We start from the raw sequence: 17,704 nt of genomic DNA, 5'->3' as shown, positions 1-17,704 counted from the left end.
AATCCTAGTCTCTGATAAAACAGACTTTAAACCAACAAAGATCAAAAGAGACAAAGAAGGCCATTACATAATGGTAAAGGGATCAATTCAATAAGAAGAGCTAACTATTCTAAATATATATGTACCCAATACAGGAGCACCCAGATTCATAAAGCAAGTCCTTAGAGACCTTAAAAGAGACTTAGACTCCAACCCAGTAATCATACGAGAGGTTAATAACCGACTGTCAATATTAGACAGATCAACGAGACAGAAGGTTAACAAGGACATTCAGGACTTGAACTCAGCTCTGCACCAATAGACATCTACAGAACTCTCCACCCCAAATCAACAGAATATACATTCTTCTCAGCACCACATCACACTTATTCCAAAATTGACCACACAGTTGGAAGTAAAGCACTCCTCAGCAAATGTAAAGAACAGAAATCACAACAATCTGTCCCTTAGACCACAGTGCAATCAAATTAGAACTCAGGATTAAGAAACTCACTCAGAACCACACAACTACATGGAAACTGAACAACCTGTTCCTGAATGACTACTAGGTACATAACGAAATGAAGGTAGAAATAAAGATGTTCTTTGAAACCAATGAGAACAAAGACACAATGTACCAGAATCTTTGGGACACATTTAAAGCAGTGTGTGGAGGGAAATTTATAGCACTAAATGCCCACAAGAGGAAGCAGGAAAGATATAAAATCGACACCCTAACATCACAATTAAAAGAACTAAAGAAGCAAGACCAAGCAAATTCAAAAGCTAGCAGAAGGCAAGAAATAACTAAGATCGTAGATGGGCATGGTGGTGGGCGCCTGTAGTCCCAGCTACTCTGGAGGCTGAGGCAGTAGAATGGCGTGAACCCAGGAGGCGGAGCTCACGGTGAGCCCAGATCAAACCACTGCACTCCAGCCTGGGTGACAGAGCGAGACTCCGTCTCAATAAATAAATAAATAAATAAATAAATAAATAAATAACACGAGAGCAGAACTGAAGGAGATAGAGACACAAAAAAAAACCTTCAAAAAATCAATGAATCCAGGAGCTGGTTTTTTGAAAAGATCAACAAAATTGATAGACCGCTAGCAAGACTAATAAAGAAGGAAAGAGAGAAGAATCAAATAGACACAATAAAAAGTGATAAAGGGGATATCACCACCGATCCCACAGAAATACAAACTACCATCTGAGAATACTATAAACACCTCTATCCAAATAAACTAGAAAATCTAGAAGAAATGGATAGATTCCTGGACACATACACCCTCCCAAGACTAAACCAGGAAGAAGTGGAATCTCTGAATAGACCAATAACAGGCTCTGAAATTGACGCAATAATTAATAGCCTACCAACCAAAAAAAGTCCAGGACCAGATGGATTCACAGCCAGATTCTACCAGAGCTACAAAGAGGAGCTGGTACCATTCCTTCTGAAACTATTCCAATCAATAGAAAAAGAGGGAATCCTCCCTAACTCATTTTATGAGGCCAGCATCATCCTGATACCAAAGCCTGGCAGAGACACAACAAAAAAAGAGAATTTTAGACCAATATCCCTGACGAACATCAATGTGAAAATCCTCAATAAAATACTGGCAAACTGAATCCAGCAGCACATCAAAAAGTTTATCCAGCACGATCAAGTTGGCTTCATCCCTGGGATGCAAGGCTGGCTCAACATATGCAAATCAATAAACATAATCCATCATATAAACAGAACCAATGACAAAAACCACAAGATTATTTCCATAGATGCACAAAAGGCCTTCAACAAAATTCAACAGCCCTTCATGCTAAAAACTCCCAATAAACTAGGTACTGATGGAATGTATCTCAAAATAATAAGAGCTATTTATGACAAACCCACAGCCAATATCATACTGAATGGGCAGAAACTGGAAGCATTCCCTTTGAAAACTGGCACAACACAGGGATGCCCTCTCTCACCACTCCTATTCAACATAGTGTTACAAGTTCTGGCCAGGGCAATCAGGGAAGAGAAAGAAATAAAAGGTATTTAATCAGGAAAAGAGGAAGTCAAATTGTCCCTATTTGCAGATGACATGACTGCATATTTAGAAAACCCCATCATCTCAGCCCAAATCTCCTTAAGCTGATAAGCAACTTCAGCAAAGTCTCAGGATACAAAATCAATGTGCAAAAAACACAAGCATTCTTATACACCAATAACAGACAAACAGAGAGCCAAATCATGAGTCAACTCCCATTCACAATTGCTACAAAGAGAATAAAATACCTAGGAATCCAACTTACAAGGGATGTGAAGGAACTCTTCAAGGAGAACTACAAACCACTGCTCAACAAAATAAAAGAGGACACAAACAAATGGAAGAACATTCCATCCTCATGGATAGGAAGAATCAATATCATGAAAATGGCCATACTGCCCAAAGTAATTTATAGATTCAATGCCATCCCCATCAAGCTACCAACAACTTTCTTCACGGAATTGGAAAAAAACTACTTTAAAGTTCATGTGGAACCAAAAAGAGCCCATATTGCCAAGACAATCCTAAGCATAAAGAACAAAGCTGGAGGCATCATGCTACCTGACTTCCAACTATACTACAAGGCTACAGTAACCAAAACAGCATGATAATGGTGCCAAAACAGAGATATAGGCTAATGGAACAGAACAGAGGCCTTAGAAATAACACTACACATCTACAACCATCGATCTTTGACAGACCTGACAAAAACAAGAAATGGGGAAAGGATTCTCTATTTAATAAATGGTGCTGGGAAAACTGGCTAGCCATATTGGAAAGCTGAAACTGAACCCCTTCCTTACACCTTATACAAAAATTAATTCAAGATGGATTAAGGACTTAAATATGAGGCCTAAAACCATAAAAACCCTAGAAGAAAACCTAGGCAATACCATTCAGGACATAGGCATGGGCGAGGACTTCATGACTAAAACACCAAAAGCAATGGCAACAAAAGCCAAAATAGACAAATGAGACCTAATTAAACTAAAGAGCTTCTGCACAGCAAAAGAAACTACCATCAGAGTGAACAGGCAACCTACAGAATGGGAGAAAATTTTTGCAATCTACCCATCTGATGAAGGGCTAATATCCAGAATCTACGAAGAACTTAAACAAATTTACAAGAAAAAAACAACCCCATCAAAAAGTGGGTGAAGGATATGAGCAGACACTTCTCAAACAAAGACATTTATGCAGCCAACAGACACATGAAAAAATGCTCATCATCACTGGCCATCAGAGAAATGCAAATCAAAACCACGATGAGATACCATGTCACACCAGTTAGAATGGCGATCATTAAAAAGTCAGGAAACAACAGATGCTGGAGAGGATGTGGAGAAATAGGAACACTTCTACACTGTTGGTGGGACTGTAAACTAGCTCAACCATTGTGGAAGACAGTGTGGTGATTCCTCAAGGATCTAGAACTAGAAATACCATTTGACCCAGCCATCCAATTATTGGGTACATACCCAAAGGATTATAAATCATGCTACTGTAAAGACACATGCACACATGTGTTTATCACGGCACTATTCACAATAGCAAAGACTTGGAACTGACCCAAATGTCCATCAATGATAGACTGGATTAAGAAAATGTGGCACATATACACCATGGAATACTATGCAGCCATAAAAAAGGATGAGTTCATGTCCTTTGCCAGGGACATGGATGCAGCTGGAAACCATCATTCTGAGCAAACTATCACAAGGCAGAAAACCAAACACCACATGTTCTCACTGATAGTTGGGAACTGAACAATGAGAACACTTGGATACAGGGCGGGGAACATCACACCCCAGGACCTGTCATGGGATGGGGGACAGGGGGAGGGACAGCATTAGGAGAAATACCTAATGTAAATGACGAGTTAATGGATGCAGCAAACCAACATGGCACATGTATACCTAGGTAATAAGCCTGCATATTGTGCACATGTACCCTAGAACTTAAAGTATAATAAAAAGAAGTTAAAAATTAAAAAGATGAAAAATAAAATTAAAATAAAGACCAGGCAGTATCAAAGGCAGATAATGACAAGTTGGGTGCATGAAGCCTAATAAGATACCTTGTCAAGGCTTCCTAGCCTCTTACTTGCCCCAGCAAAAAGAAGAATGCCAAATTTTCCTAACTACAAAGATTATCAAAATAATAATAATTTTAAGTATATTTATTAACATGTAAAAATGTTCATGATTATATAAAGTGAAGAAAAGGCAACATAATCATATTTAACGTATACACTATTCCTAGATGTGTCTGAATTTCATAAACATTAACATTTGAAAAAATGAATTTCTTAGCGTTTAGGAAATAGGATATCTACAAAGAAACAAGTTAAATGCACACACCAAAAAAACTGTAAAATGCCATTTGGTTGTTGTGATTACAGGTAATTTTTATTTTCTTCTTTTCGCTTCCTGTATCTTCTTTGCCTATAACAGTATGTATTGCTCTAATAACAAAATTGTTTAAAAACTCCTTCATGTACATGAAGCACTCCTAGCTCCTCAAAAAAGTGATTTGACACTTTTACTCTCAAGCAAGCTGAAAGAGAGCTTTTCCAGCCTGCTCTTGCACATGGGAAAGTATAAAGCTCAAAGGAGTTAGGTCACTTACCCAGTGTCATACATCGTGGTGTGTAAGCCCAGCCAAGACAGGCGTCTGGGGGTCCTGAAGGTCCTCTCCATGATAGCACACTAGTTTTGTGCCATTGCCTCAGCCCATGCACCCCCTAAAAGTGAGGCTCAGCTAACCCCTCGCCCTTACCTCTGCCAGGCGGGAGTGCTTGTGGACATTCTCGCCTTTTTGCACGCTTGGAGCCAGCTGCTGCAGGACACCCCTGCTGCTTGTCAGTGCTCTCGTCAGCCGAGCAAACTTCCCCCAGCCTGAAGCAAGTGGAAGAGTGAAAAGACAGGGTCAACCACATCCCAAATGCGCACAGACATTCACATGACAAGTTATACTGTCAGAAACAGACACCCCCAATGCCCTCCTAAGCTCCCATGAGTCACTCCGCATCCCTGCAAGCAAGACCCACTGCTCAGAAAAGCACCTTGTGTGTCACAATTTGCTTTTCCCCTGCACTTTCACTTCATCCTAATCACAGTTTGTGAAATTGGTAGAGCACGTTTTAGTACCATTTTACTAGACTCAGGATAGCCCCTCACTCTCTGGCCTAGCCCTGATTCTCTTCGCAAGAGTGGGCTCTTTAAAGAATGGGCTCTCAGCTGGCTGAGCAAGGGCATGGGAAGGTGAGTGGGTGTTGAAAAGGAAATGGATGAACAGTGTGAAATTTGCATTATACTTCTACCCAGCATGGGCAGGAAGGAAGGAAATAAGTTTTCTCCCAAGTTCCCAAACCCATATTTTCCTCCCTGCTCTATAGATACTTTATAATGGCAATCGTGCCTCACCAGATGAAAAAATAGATTCATTCACTCATGTGTCAATTTTATAAACGTAACTACTATGTACCAGGCATGGTACTAGATACTAGAGATACTAACATGAATAAGACACAGATTCTGGCCTCAGAGAGCACACACTCTAGCAGGGAAGACTGACAATTAAGAAATCATGACATAGTGAGCTAAGTTCTATGACAGGCGTGAGTACAGAATGCTGTGGCCAAGACTGTCAAAAGGAGGCATATCTAATCCAGGCTGGGGAGTAAAAGCAGGTTTCCTGGAGGAGATGGCACTAGAGCAAAGTTTTGAACAATGAGTAAGAATTAGGTAAACTTAAGGAAAGAAGGATATCCCACACAGAAGGAACAGCACCTACAAAGGCAGCAAATTATAAAACAGGGTAATATGCCAGTGAAGAACAAGACATTCTGAATGGCTGGATAAAGGGCCATGGCTTATAAGTGGGAAGGGGATGCCAGGTGTGTCCTGAGATGATGCTAAAGAGGTTGGTAGGGGCCAAACCAAGAAGAATCTGGACAGTAAAAACCTAGAAGGTCAGTTAAGAAACTTGAACTTCATCCTAAAACCCACTGAGAGCCACTGAAGGACTTTACATTTGGTGAGGCGGGAGATACACATGCCAATTTGCATTTTAAATGAACAGAACAACAAAGTGGATAGTGGGCTGGAAAAAAAAAAGACTGACAGATAGAAGATACGTCAGGACAACAGGCAAGAGACCATGTAGGCCTGGACCAATGCTGTGGCCCGGGCCAGGGGTCAAGGGGAGACTTGAGGGCAGCTACAGAGTCAGGACTCTGAAAAAAATAGCTACAGAGGAAAAGAAGAAGCAACCTAGGAGGCTCCTGAGTTTCTGGTTTGGGTGACGACTGGGGTGACAGCTATTCAATGAGATTAAAGACATAGGAAGAACAAACCAGTTTGGTGGAAGATAATACGATAATACGTACAATTTGGACCAACTATGTCCCTTGTAGCAGACCCATCAGAAGAATCACTCCTGGAGAAAGTGAAACTCCTATTGTCCAACAGGCCAAATGGGAGGGGACAACCCAAACTGAACTTAGCTCAAAATGGTCTTGCTCGGGAAGCCAGATAGTCATTTTCCGCGTGATTCATCGTCATCCTTCAAGGAAGGATACTGGCCTACCCCAGCAGACTCACCTGCTCCCTGTATTGAACCCCCACTTGCTTTAGGCAGGCATATATTAGATCATTGACTGTGCTTTACTGTTTTATTTGCTTACCTGTCTATCCCTTCTCCCAAATAGACTCAGAGGCTCTATCGCAGGTGTTTCCTTGTGTCCAGCACCTAGCATGAGGCCAGGCACCCAACAGGTGAATACAATAGGTATATTGGACAAATAAAGAACAAATTTTTCTCTCTCTCATCACCCTACTTCTGTCTGGGTTTCCAATAGATATAAAGTCCCAAAGGATAGGCAGCCCATTTCACAAATACTCTTCAGTTTCAGGGGATATTTCTGTGCCTCTCTTTTGCCAGGCATTTTTCTGCACCCACTCCTCCAATTATATCCCACTTGGAAGTTCAACACTGAATTGAGCTCAAATGAAGAAACCCCTGGCCCAGGATTCTTCCAGTTCTATCACAAATGTCACCAGCAAGTTAGGCATAACAGGGCTGTGGATGCCATGAGAAAATTGAAACCATACCATGATCAGGAAAATGAAAGGGGAAGTGGGCAAGAGCAGAAGAGGAAGAGTATAGAGAGAAAAAAGACAAAGGAGGGGAACACAGTACACAATCTAGCAATCAGCTAAAAGGTATTTACTGGGTCTTTTCTCCATTCTCAGGAATAGAGAAATGGCTTTTCCCCGTCTTGACCCCACAATGCCTGGTGGGTGTCAACTTAGCTGAGCCACCGATGAGCCTGAATCTTTCTTTTTCAGGCCAGAAGAGATGGTGCTGGGATGAGTTAGAATTCCAACTCCTCTGAGAATAAGTCCAGGGGTACCCAAAAGGACAGAGGCCAGCCTTGTCCTGAGATACAGGGTCAGAAATTCAGAGGAGCTGATAGCATAATCCAAACATCCAGCAAAGAGTAGTGGACACAGGTTACAGCATGGAGAGTCAGTGAGGACCACTGCCTAAGCGTCCTCAAGTCTCCTCCCATAACCTTTTCCTTACCAATGTATAAAGAACCAAAAATCTAGAATAGCTTCCTCAAGTAGCAGTTACTAAATCATCACTTTCCCATCAACCTAAGGGCAGAGACATAAAATATTAACATTGAAGAGGGCTGGGGCCTGCGACTTGTGTCTATTACTATTTCTCCCATGTCCAACATGAAGATACATGGAGAAGGGTCAACAGTTACAACAGTTTGCCGGAGCCTTCATCCTTCAATATTCTACATCTCTGGCTCTTAGAAACCTACTCCGAAGTTTTGCATTCCTTTTGTTGTCTGTATTTGGCTCAAGTTTAACTCTGAATTTAGAAGTAAACATGTGAATCTTTGAAAATGAATTTGCTCCTTTAATATGAGATTAGTTGGTGGGATAATAGAGAAAACAAGAGAATTGACTCATCCTTTGGTGAGCAATGTAAAGAGAGAAAATTCTGAGCTTTACACTCTAATTCTATACTCATTTGCCCAACCCTGCTGGCTCAGAAGACAGAACGCAACAGAAACATATCCCACAGCCTACTCCCAATTATCTATAACAAAAGAAAAAGCAAGAGAAGGAACAAATGAAATTACTGGAGCATCACAGATTCTCATTTTAGGCAGGAATTCCTACCTACTCCCTCATTCAGCCTTTAAGCGCGCGCGCGCGCGCGCGCACGCACACACACACACACACACACACACACACCCCAGAGCTGTTAGCAAACAGCAAACCTAACTTGACTTTCATTCCCTTCTCCCTGCCATCCGTGGGCATTATTTGTCAGAGAGTAAGAGAATTACTGTCAAAAGACAGAGAGGAAAGTGAAGATGAGGAAGTCAGAGGCCTAGCTAGCTCATAAAAAGGATGGTGAGAACTGGTACACCAAATGACGGGGGGGCTCTGGAAGCATTTGCAGGACCTATCCCCTGTGCCTGAGGCTCTGGGTAGAAGAGAAGTTACTTTGTGTCAGATCCTGAAATAGGCTACTGTCAATTATCCCATGTGTTGGACCCTTTGTGGATGATTTGTGGGAAAACTAGGGGCACAAACTGGCTTCTTGCATCACTATCAGGATGCATCCACCCCAGCCCCAAGTCCCCAAATTAGGTACTACATGATCTGAGAAAACAAAGTAATTTTAAAGACAATTTGAACACAACTGATTTAAAAGGCTAATATGGTGGTGGGAAAACATCCCATGGGACAATGCCAAAGCGCAATTATCTGGGAATTTTCTGGGATTTTAGATTATCCACATTTCCATTCCATCTCCAAAGTGAATTCTAAACAAGCCTAAGTCAGCAAGACTCTTAATGGTGACTGAGGTGCTGTACTGAAAACCCAGCTGCTCTCCTGGAAACAAGCTGCTGAGAGTACATCCAAGAAGAAATGTCAAGCCAGGAGAACAATCCAGCCACATGGCAGCATACTTTCTAGGATCTAGATCTGATCCCTGGAGCCAAAACTGCAGTTTATAGACTTAAAATAACAAGGCCTAGAGAATTATCATGTGCTTCCATCATAAACACACTAATATAAAGTTTGACTTGTCCTAAGCCAACCACCAAACCACAATGGGCCAGGGGCATGATGACATGGCAAGTGGGGAGGTCTGAAGATATCTGCCATGGCATTTGAAATGGATAGACTTATAAAGCCATGTCTTTCAGGAGCATTAAGCGTGGTCTACTAGTGGGATTCCTACATCAAGGACTAACGTGTGTGTGTGTGTGTGTGTGTGTGTGTGTGTGTGTGTCAAATTTTTATGAATCAAGCCACAAGTTACTCCTATTTATTTCGCTGACAAAAACAATTAATATCTGGTCCCCTCAGCTAAGAAGAAACAGAGTAAATGTGTGTGTATGTCCTCATGAGTGTCTGTAAGTATGTATGTGTGTGTACCAAAACTCTTATCAGCAAAGAAATGCATCACTGAGGCAGGTTAAATGAAGTGGAGCATTTTATTCCTGGAAAATAAACCTAAGTAAGTCTCACTACATCACTCTGATTTATCCCTCTTCAGCTTTCATGAGCATCAAATGCAGGCACCTCCATGCCAGGTACGGAGCATTCTGTTAGGTATGCTTTTCCTACTAAATAATACCAGCACATCACCTACGAATGTTCCAGTGGTAATAAAAACAAAACATTTTGATTCAACCAAATCACATATCTTAAGTTTTTAAGAGAAAAATTCCAAAAATAAGTGTCAAAATATTCAATTGCCTTCAAAATATTACTTATGAGTTTATTAGATTAAAAAAGCAACTGGCCTTTCTATACGGTAACAAGATGGTACTTAACCATGAGTGAACCCACTGCTACAAAATAGCTACTGCACTGAGAAATCTTCAAATTGGAAACTAGAAATCGGGCAATCATGAATCTGTAAGAAAAGGGAGACTTCAGGTGGCTGAAACACTGGTTGAGAGACTTTGCATCTGCTGCAGTCTTAAAACCAAAAGGCAGGCTGAAATTGATTTATTGAGCTATCAGACAGTTTTAAAAAATAGGATGTGCTGGTATTAGCAGTACTGTGCTCTGCACTCCATAAATGTGAGTGTCTAAATGTGCCAGGATTTTAAATACCCTCAGAGGACACAGCCCTTGAGACAGCATCTACATAATGCTTTTTATTTCTTAACAACAAAAATTTTGTCACATCAAAAATATGTCTCAGTTTAACTCTCTCCTGGACTCCACTCTCATCTCTTTGCTACATCTCAGAAAACCACAAGGAGCGGAGGTCTCCAGCAGAGCTGAAAAATCAACCACAGAGCCAGGTAGCACTGCAACATGAAAAAGCTCCTAGCCTCTTGGTTATCTTGAGTGTAATCTATGAACGAGGGATGTGAAAGAGGTGCTATGTCACCCCCTAATCCCAAACCTCTGGGACTAACATGCCATCTTTTTTATATCCTGATGAGCTGGACCTCTTCGGGGATACAGTTGTTCCAGAAATCCTGAGCCATCTCCTTTCCTGGGTCCCCCATGTTATGCAAACAATACATGCACATGATATGGCTGAGGTGAGTGCTAAAATCTGTGATCACACAACTGTTTAAATGACCCATATAGAAATGTTACTCAGGACCCTGGCTTCATTAATGTCATATTCCAAATGAATTAACCAGTCACAGACTTAATCAACCACAGATGCAAAGACGTGCTAAAGTCTGCTTTAACAATCTTGAAGTGCTAGAATTCAGTCAAATCTAAGAAAGTTTATATATAAAGCAGATGAATGTAGCCGTAGACCATCTCATTGGTATGACCGACATTTGTTATGTGAAAACTTGAAAAGATTCTGATGATACTAGTTGCCAAACTATCTTCTTCTGCCTAACTAATATCAGAAAGGGTTAATTATTAAAGGTATGAAATTGATTCAAATGCTTTCCTAAACAAAGTGTTTTTTTCTCTCCTTCTCCTACCCCGATACACTCCAGAATAACACAGTGCTTTGCTCCATACAAATTAAAGTTAGAATCTTGAGGTTTCTAAAGTGATTGCCTTGACAACCTTAAATGCTCTGTAACGAGAGCTACAATAAAGACAAAAAAGGCATAAATGTATTTGTACAAGTCAGAATTACAAACCTTTACATGAATCATCCTCAATTGGCTGTTTGAAAGCTGTTATGTCACTGAAAGTGCAAAGAAATAAAACCACTTTATCCTGTTCGTTTCGAATTGGAGCAATTTTCACAAAGAACCACACAGGTGTCCCTGAAAGGAATATCAAAAGGTTGGTCAGTAATTTGCATTCTCATTTGAAGGGCTATGGAAGCAAACACTTGGGAATGAATAGGTACAAATATTAATTCATTTTTTAAATAGTCTTATTCCTTCAAGTGCTGGGTTATCACACCATAATTTTTTTTTCTTGCTGGAATAAAAACTTTCACAGTGACTATTCAGTGAGGGGTTTCTCCCGTTCAATTAAGTTTCTAAGTGCAGATCTCTTAAACTGTAAAACAGTTAGGAAACAGATTGAAAACCCCACCTGATCTTATGGAAGAAACTTAGGTACAAAGACCTAGAGACTTACCTTAGACCACATAATGGACAGTAAAGAGTAGGGGCCAAGATAGGCCCTGCCAACCATGGCCAGCAGGCCATGCCAACTCAAATTTCAAACCTCATCCATTGCTAAAGGATCCCAAGGTCAAAATCCAGTTTAGGAATCCACCAATTTGACTCACATGACCAATCACACGTGGGCCAGAAACCATATTTCTTTTTTTTTTTAGACTCCCAGGCTGGAGTACAATGGTGCAATCTCGGCTCACTGCAACCTCTGCCTCCTGGGTTCAAGTGATTCTCTCGCCTCAGCCTCCCGAGGTAGCTGGGATTACAGGCACCCACCACCATGCCCGGGTAATTTTTGTATTTTTAGTAGAGGCGGCCAGGGTGCTCTCGAACTCTCAACCTCCAGTGATCTGCCCACCTCGGCCTCCCACAGTGCTGGGATTACAGGCATGAGCCACTGTGTCCAGCCCAGAAATTATATTTCTACATCCCTCTCCTTAAAATAAAAATCTAAAAAATCCAATGGTAAATGACAAGGCATTGAAGAAGGAAAGGAACACCACAATGATTCCCCCATACAAAGCTCTCCAGAAAAGGAGGATTCCAAGCAGGTTTGGGCTTCGATCACATTAGTGCCATAGGAGACTCAATGAATGTGTTTCAATATCAACCCTTGTTCCTGAGCTAGAGTGGAGGATAAACAAGTTCTTCCTAAGCACTGTCTTCATCCATGGAAGGAGGTAGGCAGGGCTATTGTGACTGGCTTCTCAGAGAGGGTACTCACTCAGGTATCAACAGTCAAATATCTGCACAGTCACTTGCTGGCTTCCCAAAAATAATGAGGAAAATAAATAAACATTTTCTAGCCATAGAGAAGATATCACAGCAAGAAGCACCAATTTATTCTATGATACAAAATTAAAAGAGACACAAAGCAATCCTATGTTCTTTTCTTCCTAGTTCTTATATTCCGGGTCCTACAACAGCATCTAGAAGAACTGAATAACTATTTGTTGAATTTTGCATAACTGGAATAATACTTAGCAAACTATTTTATAACCATTTGCAAATCAAAATAAAGTAGCTATTTCCCCATGCTAAGTAATAGTTTCCTATGTAGCCGGCACTGTGCTCAGCATTTTACATATATTATTTTGTGAGATAGAGAGCAGACAACTCACTGAATCTTGGAGATGAAAATAGATCCTCATGGTCACCTGGCTTTCTCTGTCCACAATCACATCAAACTCTGTACTATATACCAGGGACAGACAGACATCTCTAATTAACATTAGGCTTAGTTATCCAATCTAGCTTGACAACAGCTACTTTACAGATTTGGCTATACCACCTATTCACGTGTCAGTAGTGATAACCCTGAAATGTACGAACAGGCAGCAAGTAGATACAATGGAAATGTGTTCTCCTTAAATCTTGATTATCTATGTATTCCTCTATAGTTAATTTTAACCTTCTTTCCATTCTCTTTGCATAATTTTCAGCTGCCAGTTTCTATGTGTTCTGCAAATACCAACAGATTATAATGTCACCTTAAGAAGTGTTTTGAAAGAAAATTCTACCATATAAAAATCATAAATAGCATTTCAAAGTCAAGAATATGACCTTTGAATTGTTCACTGTTTTTGGAAGTATATATTACTACTCCTCCCAGTCTTTTCCTCAGAATCTGCAGGACTTTAAACCATTTTCAATTAAGCAACAGAAAACTCAAAGTGAAGTGTCATAGCAATTAAGCTTATATCCTCACAGCTCTCAATTGTACCCTATCTGTTAAGGCAAAAACACACAAATCAAAAAAACCATTTTGGGGGGGCTCTAAAAAAAATTTAAGCATTTTTTCAGATGATAAACCAGAAAATACTGCTAATTACTCCCCACTTAACAGGTGAGTTTGTTTAAACTGTGTCTCTCTGTTGCCCAGGCTGGAGTACATCGTGAGTGGGTTCTTGTCATCTGATTTATTACTAATTTGACAAATGTATTACTAATTTGACCAATTAGTAATAAATCAGATGACAGGAACCCACTCATGATGTCTACTCCTAGAATCTCCAGAACCCTCCCCTCCCAGCTGCAGTCCTGCAGCCCATCACTGCACTGCACCGGCTGGGCCTGATGCCTGGGAACTTGCTCATTCTTCATGTTTCATTTATGACTACAGGGGTGGATGACACTAAGCCACATCTCCAAGATCATGAAAACCATTTTATTAGTCATACTGGGAGGCCTTTTCCATTTGTCCACAGTTCAAGCTTATCATGAATGAATTCTCCCCTCTTAACAGGTCCATTTGTTTAAAGTATGTCTCTCTGTCACCCAGGCCACACAATCTCGGCTCACTGCAACCTCCACGTCCTGGATTCAAGCGATTCCCCTGCCTCAGCCTCCTGGGTAGCTGGGACTACAGGTGCATGCCACCACACCTGGCTAATTTTTGTATTTTTGGTAGAGGTGGTGTTTCACTATGTTGGCCAGGCTGGTCTCGAACTCCTGACCTCAGGTGATTCTCCTGCCTCAGCCTCCCAAAGTGCTGGGATTACAGGTGTGAGCCACTGCACCAGGCCGTGTTCCCTGATTAAACACATACTACTCTGACCATTCCTTTGCAGTATCTAAATATATATCTTGTAACAAAAATTCATACAATCAAGAAATACTGCCTTAGAGTTCATTTTGAGCTAAATATAGGGGCTTTTTGAGGGAAAGGACCTCCTTTTTCCTGATCTGGTGTTTCTCTGTGGAAGAACATCTTTCAGTGTAACTTTTCCTGGGTTGGTTGGTAATCTGGGAGACAAGAGCTGGATATGTGTAGCTTGGCCCCTTCTCTGCTTTGCTCCCCTACCCTATAAAGGGGGAAAGGCAAAAGGCAGGAAGGATGGCTGGTAGGAGGAGAAGCCTGCAGTTCTCCAGTACTACCTGTGACTTGCAGGTAACTCTGTCTGATTCTAGGGTTCACTTTTAGAAACTCACTTGCCCACAGGTATAAACTATATTCCCCAGGATCAGCTTTATTAGTCATAAAAGTAATAACTTATCCTCTATTGCAGCAGTCCACAACCTTTTTGGCACCAGGGACTGGTTTCATGGAAGACAATTTTTCCATGGACTAGGGTCAGGGGATGATTTCAGGATTAAACTGTTCCATCTCAGATCATCAGTCCATTAGATTCTCAGAAGGAGCAGGCAACCTCGCATACACAGTTCACAATAGGGTTCGTGCTTCTATGAGAATCTAATGCCACTGCTGATCTGACAGAAGGTGGAGCTCAGGTGGTAATGCTCGCTCAGCTGCCGCTCACCTCCTGCTATGTGGCCCAGTTCCTAACAGGCCATGGACTGGTAGCAGTCTGTGGCCTGGGAGCTGGGGACCCCTGCTATATTGGCCTGATTCCTTTATCTCTCTCAATTGGTTCTGATCATGGACAGGGAAGTTAAGTGTTATGTACTGGCTGCCTTAAAGCTTAACAGCTAACGACTGTTTCTTTAAATAGATCATAATACACTCCAAGGGCAAGAGAACTGATCTACTTTCTCTGTCTTACCACCAGGCACTCCTACTTCCTGGCATTCAGTGTAGTATTATGCACAGGGTCATGTGAAGCCATTGCATCACTCCACTCCAGGGAGTGCTGTCATGGAGTTGCACAACAGCCTTGGTGCGTTAGATGCTCTAGGAGTGCTAAATTTAAAAAAATAAATCCTACATCCAGTGTTTTCGGTCCCAAACTATCACTACCCAAACAGTCTAGGAAAGCGAGTAGAATGGGCTTAAATTTTCATTTCTGGAATTCTTTCGGAAGAGAACGTAAGTCCCTCCTAGGTGGTACAGACCAGTATTTCAACTTTTCCCACTTAAGAGCAAAGGATTTTTATTTAATGAAATATAACTTAAAGATTCAATATATGAAACAGTTGCTTCAAGTGAATGTGAACCATCTGGAACCTGAAGCCCCATCCAAGCCAGTTTCCCTTCTACCCTCCAAGGATATTCAGGAATCCTTTGGCCCCATTCAGACATTGACTTTCCTGCAGACAGAACTCGGGGCAAGTAGCCTACAGGGGTCTCTCCTAGAACCCAAATTCTGCAGCAAGATCCATTCCATCAAGATGCTAGAGAGGCAATAAATGCAAATATTCATATGCATAGAAAATCAGGAAGAAGTTAAATTTCTGCCTCCTTACCCAAGTGCCTGCATGGAAAAACTGATAAAAGTAAGCATTTGATGTCCTACTGCAAAAAGGACAAAGGGTCAATGTTAAATCCTTTATTAAAGAAAGATTATGTACACACCCAGGAACAACATAGCACTTGATAACCCTACTGATGGCAGAGGCTGCTGCTGCTGGGAGGGAGGCTCTTTCCAGGATGAGGATGTCCAATGGGAGGGCAGTTCCAGGTCAGCCTTTTTAGATCACTCTGATTTTCATCCCTTATGTAGCTCCCTTAGGTCATGTAGTAATGAACCTGACAACCTAACCTGGCTTTGAGGTTCCTCAGCCTTGGCAGCCAGATAACGAAACAACAAGGCTCAGATGTACGAGAGAATTTTTGGCCTCCATCAATCTTCTTTCTACCCTGGACTTCCTCCCAAGTACTCTCTGTAATCAGGCATCTGGGCATCCAGACCATATTCAACAGCAGTGGAACAGACCAAGCCACTGTGATTGGCTTTTGGGAAGGGTTGACCTCTAATAGGTCCAGAAACTAGACTTGAGGATGGTAGCCTGCCCCAGGAAATAGAACAATTGGTCTGGGGTCAACTTTATGGAGATGAATGACAAGTACAGAGAGGATGAGACAGCACCAGAGGGATATAATGGCCACTAGCCATTAGAACATCTGACACTTAGTCCCAAGCCCTGAGTTTGAGCCCTTTATCTTGAGTTATTGGGAGCCTTGGCCTCATCAGTTTAACTTCTCTCACCATCAGCCTCTTCATTTGTAAAATGGGGTAACAGAGTTACTTAAAGTAAAAATACCCATATGTCTGATACATAGGTGTTTAAAACTATCTCTTTCTTTCTTTCTTTCTTTCTTCTTCTTTCTTTCTTTCTTTCAAGAAATACAATCAGTATTTCTTGATTGTATGAATTTTTGTTACAAGATATATATTTAGATACTGCAAAGGAATGGTCAGAGTAGTATGTGTTTAATCAGGGAACATGGCCAGGTGCAGTGGCTCACAGCTTGCTTGCTTGCTTTCTTTCTTTCTTTCTTTCTTTCTTTTCTTTCTTTCTTAGATGGAGTCTCACTCTATTGCCTAGGCTGTGGTGCAGTGGCGCAATCTCGGCTCACTGCAACTTCTGCCTCCCAGGCTCAAGTGATTCTCCTGCCTCAGCCTCCTGAGTAGCTGGGATTATAGGTTCCCACCACCACACCCGGCTAATTTTTGTATTTTTAGTAGAGATGGGGTTTTGCCATGTTGGCCAAACTGGTCTTGAACTCCTGACCTCAGGTGATCTGCCCGCCTCCGCCTCCCAAAGTGCTGTGATTACAGGTGTGAGCCACTGCGTCTGGCCCCAAAACTATCACTTTCCTTTCTTCCTTCCTTTTAAATTTCTCACCTGTAAGACGGAAATGCTCAACCTCATTTCACATGGCTGTTTGAATGACTTAAAAACAGGAAGTATTTCAAAGTGTTTAACAAAACTCTGAAACTGCCTCTGCCTGTTTTGAGGGAAGAGGGCCAGTCTCAAATATAACAAGGGCAAAACTAGAAAAACCAACACTTAACCCTCAACATAATTAAAATTGCATTGATGAGTATAAAACAGGACCTAAATAAATGGAGAGAGTTGAATTGTTTGTAGATAAGTTTCCATTTTATAAGATGTCAAACCTCTCCCTCTAATATATATATCTAATGTAATTTCAATCAGTCTCAGCTGTTTTTGTATTTGTTTTTCCTCTAACTCGATGAATTAAAATTCAATTCAAACAGAAAAATTAAGGTGCAAGCATGGCCAATAAATCTTTGAAATTATTAGAAAGAAAAATAATAACAGGGACTGCCTACTACAGTAATTAAGAGTCACTGGCACAGGCCTTAAAAGAAAAACAATAAAA

The 17,704-nt window shown here is 41.2% G+C and overlaps 1 protein-coding gene across 2 annotated transcripts in view; it reads right to left on the bottom strand.

Annotated features, from left to right (window-relative positions):
- The window catches only part of KCNH1 (potassium voltage-gated channel subfamily H member 1), a 463,213-nt gene that overhangs the window by 411,246 nt on the left and 34,263 nt on the right, over positions 1-17,704 (bottom strand). For both annotated transcript variants that reach the window (XM_032137316.2, XM_032137317.2), the window contains exons 4-5: positions 11,185-11,313; positions 4,791-4,909 (exon numbers count right to left, since the gene is read on the bottom strand). In XM_032137316.2, the coding sequence (XP_031993207.1) occupies positions 4,791-4,909; positions 11,185-11,313 (248 nt within the window). The remainder of the gene's footprint in view (positions 1-4,790; positions 4,910-11,184; positions 11,314-17,704) is intronic.

This window comes from Hylobates moloch, unplaced genomic scaffold, assembly GCF_009828535.3.
Source record: "Hylobates moloch isolate HMO894 unplaced genomic scaffold, HMol_V3 SCAFFOLD_18, whole genome shotgun sequence".
Classification (NCBI taxonomy): Eukaryota; Metazoa; Chordata; class Mammalia; order Primates; family Hylobatidae; genus Hylobates; species Hylobates moloch.
Note: the sequence above shows the minus strand (reverse complement) of the source record. Positions and strands in the feature narration are given on the sequence as shown.